The sequence below is a fragment of the Argopecten irradians genome, chromosome 12 (genome assembly GCF_041381155.1).
Source record: "Argopecten irradians isolate NY chromosome 12, Ai_NY, whole genome shotgun sequence".
NCBI lineage: Eukaryota > Metazoa > Mollusca > Bivalvia > Pectinida > Pectinidae > Argopecten > Argopecten irradians.
Window position 1 is genome coordinate 33,930,641 of NC_091145.1, and position 15,301 is coordinate 33,945,941.

Sequence of the window (15,301 nt, forward strand, 5' to 3'; positions counted from 1 at the left end):
AGAAGTTGTTTGTTGTGTTTTTAAGTCTGAGACTATTTCTAATTAATTACAAGTTCAGTTGTATTTTGATTTTCTGTAATTGTTTACTTTCTTTTTAGGAAGGCTCTGAAGGTATGAAGTTGTTGTTTGTTGTGTTTATTATGAAAGGCAGTCAAAATGTGGATTTGTAAATTTACAAAAGTCTGAGACCATTTCCAATTAATTACAAGTTCAGTTATCTTTAGATTTTATGTAATAACTTTCTTCTTATGAAGGTATAGTAAATCATTGTGTTATTTAAGGAGACAAATCTACTCCCAAATAACTTTTAGAATTTCTCTCCCTGTTTCAGAAATATGTATTATCTCCCAAAGTGACGGATGATGAACTTTACTTCTTCAGGAAGCCCATAACTCCTCAGAAGGTTTGTATCACACATCTGATAGGCTGAGAGTATACAGTAGACCTATACTATCATAGAGCATGGAGTTGGATGTCCACTGTAACCAGAGGTCATTTCATCTAATTATAGATTTTACTTTAAAAGCAACGGCTGTCTTCATACCTTTTTTGAAAACACTAATTTATTGTCATACTTTCACTCTCCTGAAACATAGTATACAACATTTCATTAATCAAACAGACAGAATGTCATAAATACTTAATTTCATAAAAAAAAGTTATCATGATGTTTGAAATTGAATTCATCTGAAAAATTCTTAATGATAATTTGCTAGTGATGTTCACAGAAAGGTGTTGAAACACTTATTGCTTCCTTTTGTTTTTCGTTTAAACTCATTTGTTTCTCTTATTTTATATCCTAGTTTTGTTGATGTGTGCTATTATTAGAATTGATCATATATTATTTTCTTTTATATCCTGAGTTTTGTTGATATGCGGTATTATTAGATTACATCATTATTTCTGTCATATTAATCGTTTCATGGTCCTAACTCACCGTTCTTTGTAGGACTCGGCCACTATATTATCAGGCCCTAAGGTCAGATGATTTGTCTCCCCTGATTTGGTGATTACTGTGTATATTGTCTAGGTGTCTCGTATGATGAATTGTGATATTGTTGATGTCGCATTTGGAGTCTGTTGAAGCAAACAAACTTTAATGTAGTGTGTCTTATACTAGACTAGGAATACTTCAGATATTTTATGATCTCTTCACTGTAAATCAATTCTGAGTAAATTGAATTTGGCATTGTCGAAATGAAAATTCACTTTTGCAGTGTACGTCTTTCTTATCGATCTAATTTGTTTGGAAATATTAGTACTTGAGGAATATATAAGATGTTAGTGGATTTCTTCAGCATACATTAAGCTTTCAAGATGTTTGTGTCCTTTATTAATGTTACGGAAAATAAAAATAATTTGTTTTGATAATTAAAATGAATTGAAAGAACTTAGAAATCGCTACCTATGACTTGTAAGGCATCTCTAAGTAACACCAGTGTATCCTGTAATGGTGCTTGCTTTATAATAAATTAATATCAGAGATTAATAGTTTCTGTCATAGAATTGAAAAAAAATACACCAGATATATTAATATCCTTGCTGTGTTGTAGCTATGCTCTGGTTCTTTCTGTTTAGTCGGAGTTGATTAATACAGTTGAACCTCTAGGCAGCTGATGCAAGCAATTTGTTTTATTAATTAGGTGAAAAACAGCAGCTAATTTATGAGGTGTAAGCTGATTGTACAAACTAAGTGTTTGATATACAATGTACAAACTAAGTGTTTGATATTTGAGCTCATTGTACAAACAATTTGTTTGATAATTGAGCTGATTGTACAAACAATTTGTTTGATATTTGAGGTGATTGTACTATCTAGTTGTTTGATTTTTGAGGTGAAAACACAGGTGTGTATGTCTCTGTTAACAGGTCGCTTCACCTCTACAAAACAACAACAACAACAACGCTCATTACGTTCTCCCACATCATCACCTCCATCCCACCCCACGGCAACATCATCAGGTTACTGTCTCATCACGCCTATAACACCGCTATCATCTGACCACCCTGTCAGACTATAACCTAAAGGCCTACTTACCAACACTGACCGTCGTGTCAGACTATAACCTAAAGGCTTACTTACCAAAGCTGACCGCCCTGTCAAAATATAACCTAAAGGCTTACTTACCAAAGCTGACCGCCCTGTCGGACTATAACATTCTAAAGGCTTACTTACCAAAGCTGACCGTCCTGTCAAAATATAACCTAAAGGCTTACTTACCAAAGCTGACTGCCCTGTCGGACTATAACCTTCTAAAGGCTTACTTACCAAAGCTGACTGCCCTGTTAGCCTATAACATTCTAAAGGCTTACTTACCAAAGCTGACCGCCCTGTCGGACTATAACCTTCTAAAGGCTTACTTACCAAAGCTAACCGCCCTGTCAAACTATAACCTTCTAAAGGCTTACATACCAAAGCTGACCGCCCTTTCAAAATATAACCTAAAGGCTTATTTACCAAAGCTGACCGCCCTGTCGGACTATAACATTCTAAAGGCTTACTTACCAAAGCTGACCGCCCTGTCAAAATATAACCTAAAGGCTTACTTACCAAAGCTGACCGTCTTGTCGGACTATAACCTTCTAAAGGCTTACTTACCAAAGCTCACCGTCCTGTCGGACTATAAACTTTGAAAGGCTTACTGACCAAAACTGACTCTCCTGTCAAAATATAGCCTAAAGGCTTTCTTACCTTAATTGACCATCTGGTCAAAATATATCCTGCTTAAGGAATACTGACCAGTGCTAACCATCCTGTCAGAAAATAATCTGCTTAAACCATTCTGACGGTCCTGTCAAAAATAATGTGCTAAATGCACACTGGCCAGTCTTGACCAGCCTGTCAGCAAATAACATGCATAAAGCTTACTGACCAGTGCTTGCAAGCTCTGTCAGAAAAAAACCTGCTTGTTAAGGCATGACCACCCTGTGAGAAAAACTCTCATAACCTGCTGAATCCATACTGACCCTTTTATGACCACCCTTTCTGAAAATCTGCTGTAACCTGCTAAAAGCATACTGACATCTTAAGGTCTTAACACAGCGAATAACCTGTTGATATATAAGTATTATCATCTGCTTTACTATTCAAATGAATATCTAATGTCTTCTATACAACTTAATGTTTTATGATAATAGAAAGATAAACTATGAAAACTATATATATATATATATGTTTGAACTTAATGTTGTTCTATCTAATCCTTTATAATTTTATGAATTCTGTAATAATAGCACGTCTTCTGTGTTGTTTGTCCAAAACTTTTCCCAAATTTGTTGTATCTTATCATTACTGCAAGCTCCTAAATTATTTATCTCCAGCCTTTGTTCCTCATCCATATAACTACCCGACTATTGAAGCATGAAACAATTGTATCTAGACATGTGACCTGTCCCTGATGACACAATGCTCTCTACGTTGTATATAAATAATTAGTTGATTACCATCAGCAAATATATCACTAATTCATTCTCCCCTGAAAATTCATAATAAACTGTTCCAGTGTTTGAATTGGAAGAGTCAAAGGTGTCTTCAGGGATGTTAACAAACCTATTGTCTATCTAATATCCGCTGATCTAATTCTTTGTTAATTGAGTTACAAATATATGCTAACTTCTTAATGTCAAACTTTCCTGGACATACAACTAGCTTATCCATGTCAGACTTTTCTGGACATAATACTAGCTTATTCATGTCAGACTTTCCTGGACATACTACTAGCTTATTCATGTCAGACTTTCCTGGACATTCTACTAGCTTATTCATGTCAGACTTTCCTTGACATTCTACTAACTTATTCATGTCAGACTTTCCTGGACATTCTACTAGCTTATTCATGTCAGACTTTCCTGGACATTCTGCAAGCTTATTCATGTCAGACTTTCCTGGACATTCTACTAGCTTATTCATGTCAGACTTTCCTGGACATAATACTAGCTTATTCATGTCAGACTTTCCTGGACATACTACTAGCTTATTCATGTCAGACTTTCCTGGACATAACTACTAGATTATTCATGTCAGACTTTCCTGGACATACTACTAGCTTATTCATGTCAGACTTTCCTGGACATACTACTAGCTTATTCATGTCAGACTTTCCCGGACATTCTACTAGCTTATTCATGTCAGACTTTCCTGGACATAGTACTAGCTTATTCATGTCAGACTTTCCTGGACATACTACTAGCTTATTCATGTCAGACTTTCCTGGACATACTACTAGCTTATTCATGTCAGACTTTCCTGGACATTACTAGCTTTTCATGTCAGACTTTCCTGGCAACTCTAGCTTGTTCATGTCAGACTTTCCTGGTACTACTACTTATTCATGCAGACTTTCCTGACATTACTAGCTTATTCATGTCAGACTTTCCTGGATATTCTACTAGCTTATTCATGTCAGACTTTCCTGACATTCTCAATTGCTACTTATTCATGTCAGACTTTCCTGGACATTCTACTAGCTTATTCATGTCAGACTTTCCTGGACATACTACTAGCTTATTCATGTCAGACTTTCCTGGACATACTACTAGCTTATTCATGTCAGACTTTCCTGGACATTCTACTAACTTATTCATGTCAGACTTTCCTGGACATTCTACTAGCTTTTCATGTCAGACTTTCCTGGACATATACTACTAGCTTGTTCATGTCAGACTTTCCTGGACATACTACTAGCTTATTCATGTCAGACTTTCCTGGACATTCTACTACTTATTCATGTCAGACTTTCCTGGACATATACTAGCTTATTCATGTCAGACTTTCCTGGACATACTACTAGCTTATTCATGTCAGACTTTCCTGGACATTCTACTAACTTATTCATGTCAGACTTTCCTGGACATTCTACTAGCTTATTCATGTCAGACTTTCCTGGACATACTACTAGCTTATTCATGTCAGACTTTCCTGGACATACTACTAGCTTATTCATGTCAGACTTTCCTTGACATTCTACTAACTTATTCATGTCAGACTTTCCTGGACATTCTACTAGCTTATTCATGTCAGACTTTCCTGGACATTCTACTAGCTTATTCATGTCAGACTTTCCTGGACATACTACTAGCTTATTCATGTCAGATTTTCCTGACATACTACTAGCTTATTCATGTCTGACTTTCCTTGATATTCTGCTAGCTTATTCATGTCAGACTTTCATGGACATATTAGATATTACTAGCTTATTCATGTCAGACTTTTCTGGTCATACTACTAGCTTAGACTTTCCTGGATATACTACTGGTATTCATGTCAGACTTGCCTCCATACTATCATTCATGTGCTTTCCGCCCCTATCTACCATGCATTGTTTCGAGTCTGTGTAAACTTCATGACATGTATTTTGTTATTTGTTTTTGAGAATGATTGCCTCCATAATCAGAGCTTTCCCACCCTAGCATTTGAGTCTGTGTAAATACATGTATTTGTTATTTGTTTTTGAGAATGATTAAGCTTAGGTTTGATTAAGATTCATGGAATTACAGGTTGGATTTCCCAGACATTCATTGATAAATACTTTATGTCTCTTGTATAGCAATGAACACCAAAATGTTTACATTCTTCTGCTGGAAATTAATACACATGTATTGAAAATGATTATCTTGTAATTCAAGCACCATGTTATTCAATATAATAACATTAGCTATAACAAAAGAAACCAAACTTGCTTTTGAAATTTTGTTGCTAGCTTCCAAGAAACCATTTACTAAGTGGCCTGTATTATTTGTGTGGAATGTTGGTATTTACGTCACCCAAGATTTCTGTTACATAGCTTGCCTCCTCTTGACCATTTCTCTGTTACATAGCTTGCCTCCTCTTGACCATTTCTTCTCTGTTACACAGCTGGCCTCCTCTTGACCATTTCTCTGTTACACAGCTTGCCTCCTCTTGACCATTTCTCTGTTACACAGCTTGCCTCCTCTTGACCATTTCTCTGTTACACAGCTTGCCTCCTCTTGACCATTTCTCTGTTACACAGCTTGCCTCCTCTTGACCATTTCTCTGTTACATAGCTTGCCTCCTCTTGACCTTTCTCTGTTACATAGCTTGCCTCCTCTTGGCCATTTCTCTGTTACACAACTTGCCTCCTCTTGACCATTTCTCTGTTACACAACTTGCCTCCTCTTGACCATTTCTCTGTTACATAGCTTGCCTCCTCTTGGCCATTTCTCTGTTACATAGCTTGCCTCCTCTTGACCATTTCTCTGTTACATAGCTTGCCTCCTCTTGGCCATTTCTCTGTTACACAGCTTGCCTCCTCTTGGCCGTTTCTCTGTTACATAGCTTGCCTCCTCTTGACCATTTCTCTGTTACATAACTTGCCTCCTCTTGACCATTTCTCTGTTACATAGCTTGCCTCCTCTTGACCATTTCTCTGTTACATAGCTTGCCTCCTCTTGACCATTTCTCTGTTACATAGCTTGCCTCCTCTTGACCATTTCTCTGTTACATAGCTTGCCTCCTCTTGACCATTTCTCTGTTACATAGCTTGCCTCCTCTTGACCATTTCTCTGTTACAAGCTTGCCTCCTCTTGACCATTTCTCTGTTACATAGCTTGCCTCCTCTTGACCATTTCTCTGTTACATAGCTTGCCTCCTCTTGACCATTTCTCTGTTACATAGCTTGCCTCCTCTTGACCATTTCTCTGTTACATAGCTTGCCTCCTCTTGACCATTTCTCTTACATAGCTTGCCTCCTCTTGACCATTTCTCTGTTACATAGCTTGCCTCCTCTTGACCATTTCTCTGTTACATAGCTTGCCTCCTCTTGACCATTTCTCTGTTACATAGCTTGCCTCCTCTTGGCCGTTTCTCTGTTACATAGCTTGCCTCCTCTTGACCATTTCTCTGTTACACAGCTTGCCTCCTCTTGGCCATTTCTCTGTTACATAGCTTGCCTCCTCTTGACCATTTCTCTGTTACATAGCTTGCCTCCTCTTGACCATTTCTCTGTTACACAGCTTGCCTCCTCTTGGCCATTTCTCTGTTACATAGCTTGCCTCCTCTTGACCATTTCTCTTACATAGCTTGCCTCCTCTTGACCATTTCTCTGTTACATAGCTTGCCTCCTCTTGACCATTTCTCTGTTACATAGCTTGCCTCCTCTTGACCATTTCTCTGTTACATAGCTTGCCTCCTCTTGGCCGTTTCTCTGTTACATAGCTTGCCTCCTCTTGACCATTTCTCTGTTACACAGCTTGCCTCCTCTTGGCCATTTCTCTGTTACACAGCTTGCCTCCTCTTGACCATTTCTCTGTTACACAGCTTGCCTCCTCTTGACCATTTCTCTGTTACACAGCTTGCCTCCTCTTGACCATTTCTCTGTTACATAGCTTGCCTCCTCTTGACCATTTCTCTGTTACATAGCTTGCCTCCTCTTGGCCATTTCTCTGTTACACAACTTGCCTCCTCTTGGCCATTTCTCTGTTACACAGCTTGCCTCCTCTTGACCATTTCTCTGTTACACAGCTGGCCTCCTCTTGACCATTTCTCTGTTACACAGCTGGCCTCCTCTTGACCATTTCTCTGTTACACAGCTTGCCTCCTCTTGGCCATTTCTCTGTTACATAGCTTGCCTCCTCTTGGCCATTTCTCTGTTACATAGCTTGCCTCCTCTTGACCATTTCTCTGTTACATAACTTGCCTCCTCTTGACCATTTCTCTGTTACATAGCTTGCCTCCTCTTGACCATTTCTCTGTTACATAGCTTGCCTCCTCTTGACCATTTCTCTGTTACATAGCTTGCCTCCTCTTGGCCATTTCTCTGTTACATAGCTGGCCTCCTCTTGACCATTTCTCTCTTACATAGCTTGCCTCCTCTTGACCATTTCTCTGTTACACAGCTTGCCTCCTCTTGGCCATTTCTCTGTTACATAGCTTGCCTCCTCTTGACCATTTCTCTGTTACATAGCTTGCCTCCTCTTGACCATTTCTCTGTTACATAGCTTGCCTCCTCTTGACCATTTCTCTGTTACATAGCTTGCCTCCTCTTGACCATTTCTCTGTTACATAGCTTGCCTCCTCTTGACCATTTCTCTGTTACATAGCTTGCCTCCTCTTGACCATTTCTCTGTTACATAGCTTGCCTCCTCTTGACCATTTCTCTGTTACATAGCTTGCCTCCTCTTGACCATTTCTCTGTTACATAGCTTGCCTCCTCTTGGCCGTTTCTCTCTGTTACATAGCTTGCCTCCTCTTGGCCGTTTCTCTGTTACATAGCTTGCCTCCTCTTGACCATTTCTCTGTTACATAGCTTGCCTCCTCTTGACCATTTCTCTGTTACATAGCTTGCCTCCTCTTGACCATTTCTCTGTTACATAGCTTGCCTCCTCTTGACCATTTCTCTGTTACATAGCTTGCCTCCTCTTGACCATTTCTCTGTTACATAGCTTGCCTCCTCTTGACCATTTCTCTGTTACATAGCTTGCCTCCTCTTGACCATTTCTCTGTTACATAGCTTGCCTCCTCTTGGCCATTTCTCTGTTACACAGCTTGCCTCCTCTTGGCCATTTCTCTGTTACACAGCTTGCCTCCTCTTGACCATTTCTCTGTTACATAGCTTGCCTCCTCTTGGCCATTTCTCTGTTACATAGCTTGCCTCCTCTTGACCATTTCTCTGTTACATAGCTTGCCTCCTCTTGGCCATTTCTCTGTTACATAGCTTGCCTCCTCTTGACCATTTCTCTGTTACATAGCTTGCCTCCTCTTGGCCGTTTCTCTGTTACATAGCTTGCCTCCTCTTGGCCATTTCTCTGTTACATAGCTTGCCTCCTCTTGACCATTTCTCTGTTACATAGCTTGCCTCCTCTTGGCCGTTTCTCTGTTATAGCTTGCCTCCTATGACTGGCTTTGTTCAGCCTTTATAGTGTGTTGATAACTACTGCAGCCTTAACTCTAGTGCTCTGTTGCTTTGCTTTCTGCACCTTAACCCTTTGTTATTGACCAATTTTTCAGGAGCCATCGCCCTTGCTGTTGAAGGTTGTGGATGTGCCCTATTTAGACGGTGACGACTCCCAAGATGGGGATACAGAGGTTGCTGATGATACTTTAAACGTGTCCATGGAGGTTACCCCAGTCCCAGAGAAACCGGTCAAAAAGGTCAGTGAGACAGGTCAAAGGTCAAGGTATATCTATGGCTGTATGGGAATACATATTAGTTTAATTAGATGGGTAGTCTGTTGTCAATTTTATAGTTTTATACTATGTTCTAGTATGGAGGTATTGTTTTCTTGTAAAAATTAATTATTGGAAAAGATGTGATTATCAAATGACGAGTTCTGTCTACATACCTCCATCGTGAACTGTACTATAACAAGAGTACAGTTGTAGAATGTGAAGTTCTGTAGCTGTACTCTGATCAACCGAACACTTTTTCATCATTTTATGATCAACACACATGTACATCATATTATGATCAACACTTTTGTATCTAACTTGGTGGTCAACACATATGTATGTGAACTTGTTATCAACATACATTTTTAATACAACATACCAAAGGACATCTCTCTTGGCACATTAAAAGTATTTATGTCTAGTAGCTAGAAGGTATTCTTTCTTTGCGTTATACAGTTACCTCTAGTATAGGGAATCGGTTGTACAATCACAATCAATGATTGATTTAGTACATCCTACTAATTATTGATTTTATAATCGGATATGATTTATAGCAATCTGTCCTATATTTATATATTTATTGTTAAAGTTTCTCTAAAGGATTTTACAGAGATATCTAGTGAAGTCGTTTTCTCTGTAAAGTATAATGTGACGCTCGCAAACACATCATAATCAATAATATTAATCCTGAAAATCAAAGCTGCTTGCATATTGATTCACTCTAAATCAAGATTTAGGTTTGATATGATAGCCAGGAGAAGGTGGTGTGAAATTACATGTTAGATATGTTGTGTCGTTGTTGACACTATTGTGTAAAGTGTATGTCCTTTGGTATGGTTAGGGTGTGGGATTTACTTTATATGTTAGACCTCTAATCTACAGTACACATGTGATCCGTATTGTTTAGACTTTAGAACTATTTTTGTATTACATGTATCTTGCATTCAAATTTCTTTGATTGTTCATTGAGCTGTTCCAATAAATGATCATTTACATAACAATACAAATACTCTGATTATTATTTTTAAAAGAGTTCATCCTTAAAATGAAGAAAAATGCAATCTTTTTACAAGTTTTACAAAATAGGATTCTGCGAGTCCTTTCAAGGATGTACAGTAATTATTTACATAGCTGTTAACAATTTCTATAGTCTATTTTTTCTATTTTAATCATAAACAATCAAAGAATACTTCACAAAGGCAAAACACATTTACACTACTGCTGTTCAATCTAATTCTACTCGGTTCTTTATATTTACAATATCAAAAACAAAACAGAAATATATTTGCGCTTTAATCATCTTTACATACTTGAAATTTTTTTCTGGAAATGGTTTATTTTCAAATGACAAGTATTCCTGATGATTTAGCTTGAGTCTATTTCCATAGCAACATACCCCAGCTCCACACTAGACACAGGCTTTATTGATGTTGTACATCGTAGTACTTGTCTCTCTGCACTTTCATTTTAGAATGACGATGACCATGCTAAAGAAAAATGCCCCCCGAAAAAGGTAGATGTTGTTTTGTTAGGCATGTATGTTAAAACCAAACAAAAAAATGAAAAATCTTTAAGGAGCTCTTGGAGGATTTTTCATTAATCTATTGTATATTGAAATTCATTTCCAGGAGGATTTGGCATTTTGTTGCTATGGTAATGGCTGATGTAAGAAAAATTATCATGAATTCATTTTGCTCAATATCTAAATGAAAATTGTTCACTGGATAGCCCTTAAAACTGACCATAGTATTCTACAGACTTGAGTAGCAGACACCAGCCATTGTGGCACTGCCATGTCCCTATGTGTTGTGTATTCGTGTAGTAGTGTACCCTTTTTATACTTTATTTTAGACTGAGGATGAGCATCCAAAAGAAAAAGTTGTCCTGAAAAAGGTAGATTTGTGTCAATAAGTGTAGACTCTGTAGGAATTAACAATCACTTTAGGTCTCCCTAGTATAATTATAACTCTGTGTGTGTGTGTCCCCACTGAGGCGGTTTAATGTCGCTGGCTTCTCATCTGCAAGGGGCAGACAACTCTGTAGGCTTATGCATGGCTAATCAGATGGAAGAGGGAGAGACCTCTGCAGCAGTAGTGAAGATAGATATTTGAATCTGAAAGTCCATTTTTTTATTAATTATATTGAATAATTGTAGCTTGTTTGTGGGGGTGGGGGTGGGGGTTGCAGTCATGTCGTAAATTATATTATAATTGTTGTTTGATACAAAACGTTCAGCCAGATAAAGCAGTTAAATGAGAATTTCCTTCCTACTAGATTGTTAATACAGAAATAGTCTAGTCTTACAGTATCTTTTATTTTGATAGATTTTGTTTGTTTGATTTTAGATTTCAGTGGTATTTTAGAGAGAAAAAAATCCACTAAGTGCTGACAATAAAAACATATTACATGTTTTTCCTCAATAATATTGTGAATATCTTTGAAATGTACCGACATATTTTTCGTTGCCATGTTGATATTCTTGTGTGAGTGTCTGACTTCAGTGGGGGCAAGTCTAAGTCCAGGTATACCCTTCTCCTGCATCTGTCTGTGTTCGTTAGGCAAATCTCATGCTTATAGTCATCCAGCGGACAATAATATTTGTGTTCTAAAGTTATCAACTCTGTACATGTGTTACAAGTTATGATGAAATCAGCTACATACTAAAATATTATCTTCTCATTGTAAATCATAATGGTAGTAAAGTACAGTTTGAAAGGACAAACTTATTGAATTTTCAGAATAGACTGACGGGGGTTTGTTTTAAGATTTTTTGTTGTTTTATGTTAGTTTAATGTTATTTGCATGAGCAGTCTTAATAGTATAACAGATTATGCACCAGTTGTGTTTATTTTTGTTGATACACAATACAGTTTAAACTACAAGTGCTAGGTATTTTGCATCTATCATACTTTCTGGTCTTATATAATGATTTCACTAATAATTAATTTCATTCTACTGAAAGTAATACCTTTCAACTCTGTACTAAAATTAACTTTATGCACAAGCTTTACTTTTTCATGTCACCCATATCATAAGGCTAGGATGTATTCATTTCTTTTGTTGACAAAAATTATTATTATCGTTGCAGGCAGATTTTGAAATGTGGCAGTGTAAAATTTCTTTGCAGTTTAAATCTGGAACACAGTGCTTTGAATTTCTATGATGTTATTTCCCTTTTTAACAACAAGTGAATACCACTACTGTATATCTGCTAATATTTTGAGGGGTTTCAATTTTGTTCAATTCACGGATTAATCCAAATAAACGTAATTTAATACGTCATTTTGTGGTTTTACATATTAGAGCCTGTCGTATGAAATGCGCTTTCAAAGGCTACAAAGATAATTACTTAAATTAAACTTTGCTTATAAGTTGCATACAGTAATTCATGAAATTTTACACCCGCAAAATTTAAGAACTATACTGTATATAAATGTTATGTTTGTTTCTTCTGACATTACCTAACTATTGCTATTTACGACCTGCCTGAAGCACTTTGTCCTTTTTAATGTGCTCTCGGTGTCTGGAAATGTACTGCCTGCCAATCTTATTGTAAAATGTTGCTGGAAAAAAAGCAGCTTACACTTTGAATTCAATTTAGCAAAAAATAGTAATATTTTGATCTGCAGGCCAATTTGACTTTTCTTTTCTAATCTAGCATGAGAATGGTCAGAAATCTCTGACAGTGATTGGTAAAATCTTAATGTGTATTCTACCTGATAACTTCCTGTAATACAGGCCTTTGATGTAATTCATATGAAGTATTATCATCTGTTATCACTTCTGAAATGGCCTGATATTCTTACTGATACAACAGTATTATAATGTGCTATATATATTATATACCTTTGTTTACTGTACAGTTCATGACATGATTTTATGTTTTCTTTGCAGATGTTTTTATGATGTGTTTTCTTTATTATTTAATCATTCTTTTCATATTTTCTGTAATATTTTGATATTTATTTGATACCTACACCATGGAGGAATACATGATCTTCCTGAGGAGTTAATGGGTTGATGCTGATGATGAACTTTAACATTTTAGGCTAAGAGCAACATGAAGAGACAAATAAGTGGCTACATTGTATACTCTGGTGAGATCCGCAAACACATACAACAGGAAAACCCTGACTGTACATTTGGGGAGATAAGTCGTATAGTAGGATTAAAGGTAACACGTTGGTGTGATCTCCGCCCTCGATGTTGTGGTCACCGGAGTAGATATTTGCATGTGCATTGCATGACTTTTATATTGTTGCATGCTTTTTGGTAAATTGTAGGAGAAGCCCCGTCGCCACCCCAGTGGTTACATTTTGTTTTCCAAAGAAATGCGCAAAGTGATCACACAAGAGGCCCCGTCTACGTCTTTTGGAGAAATTAGTCGTTTAGTCGGAGAGAAGGTAATAGAGTCAGAAAATCATCAAATTATACCATACGTAATGTACAAGTATTCTGACTTTGAATTCTTAATTAAGTTTTAATCAAATTCTCTCCTTTAAAAAAAAATGTAATGATAATGATAATCGACTTTGGTGATATCAAAAAATACTTAGATAGAAATTTATCCAAGTTTTCAACAATAGGTATTATTCCAAATCAAACCATTTTCTGTCTCCATGAACTAATACCCTAGATCTATAGTCGAGCCTAGTTAATTCAGACAACATGGTATCTAAAACTGTGGTAGGAACTCCCTGGTGATCTGGTATAAACATACCCTTAGATGTTAACATGTAGTTACGTAACAATTTAACACCTCACAAAGCTCCAATCAGGCACGACTCTCACACTTTTGAAAACATCAGTTTGGTCCTTCTTTCAAGTAATATCGGTCTGAATTTATCATTATGATAATCTGAGGTGGTTATGAAAGCATGGAGAGAATTTTCTTCCATACTTGACATGGCAATCTTGCGGTTGATAAGGAAAAGATAACTGCCATTAATTTTACCAGGGTAGGGAAAATACAGCTCACATGCTGTTATCATTACATATATTGTCGAGAACATCATCAATTTTGACACATTATGGCACCCTGTGAAGACAGTGCTATGAAAATTGTTTGAAATAAGTGAAATTTCACCTTCCCCATTTCTGTTAAGATGGGAGAAAAATAATTAAACAGGGGCCTGGTGGACAACACTCATGATAGATTTTCGCTGCCAACACTCAGTAAGCCTGGGGTTGATGAGCCAAAGTCTTACTCAGGGTGAGAGATCTCCATCCATGTGTAAGTAAGCCTGGGGTTGATGAGCCAAAGTCTTACTCAGGGTGAGAGATCTCCATCCATGTGTAAGATTATGACCAACAATATCCATGCCTGCAAACACTCTAGCAGCAAAACATTGATGTCTCACAAAAAAAAAATGTTTTAGAAGCATTTTAAATCAACTTCTTCCAGATCTGCAAAAATCAAATACCATTTAGGAATTTGGATTAATCCTACCAATATTGTCTGGATTGATGATGTTTGACTGGAATGCTCTGCTATCTTTCCACTATCATATTCTAGGTGAATTTTGTCCTAAGATTGCCTTGTATATTTTCTCTCATCAGTCTCGCTACAAAACAAGCTTTCGATTAGCTGGTGGTGTGAGTGTAGTCGTTCTTCCACAATTGTTACGTTTTGATTATTCCGTTTTAAATGTTATTTCCATTTTGAGATTCTTTTATCTGCTTGATGGTAGATTGATTTTTGGAGATTTTCTCCTTTACTTTTTCAGAATGCTTAACATCTTTTTTTTCCTTTTATCTAAATGTTGTTCTGGATGTTGTATCAAATATATGTTGTAATATATTTATCGGATGTTGTGGTATGTGGTACATTGTATCGAAGAATGATGGGAAATATTGCTGCATGATAAGAATGCCTTAGTTAATTCAGAAAAACAGTTACAAGGCTCCCTTTATGATATTGAACTGCCATAAGATAAAAGAGAGACTGCATGCTGGAAACTTTCTATTGTCTATGATTAACCAATGTTTAATGATACTCTGATAGCTGGTTGGTTCATTTGGTGGTTTTTGGACTTTTATATGGGTTATTGATGATTCGTATGTTATATGGGTTGGTTGGGTCATATGGATGACTATAGTGGAGATGGGTGGGGGGAAGGGGGGAAGGATGGGTGGCAGAGTGGTTAAGATTTCACGACATACCATAGACTCTTT

The 15,301-nt window shown here is 37.0% G+C and overlaps 1 protein-coding gene across 22 annotated transcripts in view; it reads left to right on the forward strand.

The window, feature by feature from the left end:
* The window catches only part of LOC138304696 (protein polybromo-1-like), a 66,401-nt gene that overhangs the window by 37,694 nt on the left and 13,406 nt on the right, over window positions 1–15,301 (forward strand). For 5 of the 22 annotated variants that reach the window (XM_069244903.1, XM_069244923.1, XM_069244913.1 and 2 more), the window contains 8 exons: window positions 332–403; window positions 1,870–1,962; window positions 8,966–9,109; window positions 10,599–10,640; window positions 10,979–11,020; window positions 11,866–11,880; window positions 13,411–13,530; window positions 14,687–14,722. In XM_069244903.1, coding sequence (XP_069101004.1) covers window positions 332–403; window positions 1,870–1,962; window positions 8,966–9,109; window positions 10,599–10,640; window positions 10,979–11,020; window positions 11,866–11,880; window positions 13,411–13,530; window positions 14,687–14,722 — 564 coding nt within the window. Of the gene's footprint in view, window positions 1–331; window positions 404–1,869; window positions 1,963–8,965; window positions 9,110–10,598; window positions 10,641–10,978; window positions 11,021–11,865; window positions 11,881–13,175; window positions 13,531–14,686; window positions 14,723–15,301 lie in introns of those variants that run through there. The other 17 variants (XR_011205627.1, XM_069244905.1, XM_069244904.1 and 14 more) reach the window with 17 other exon arrangements.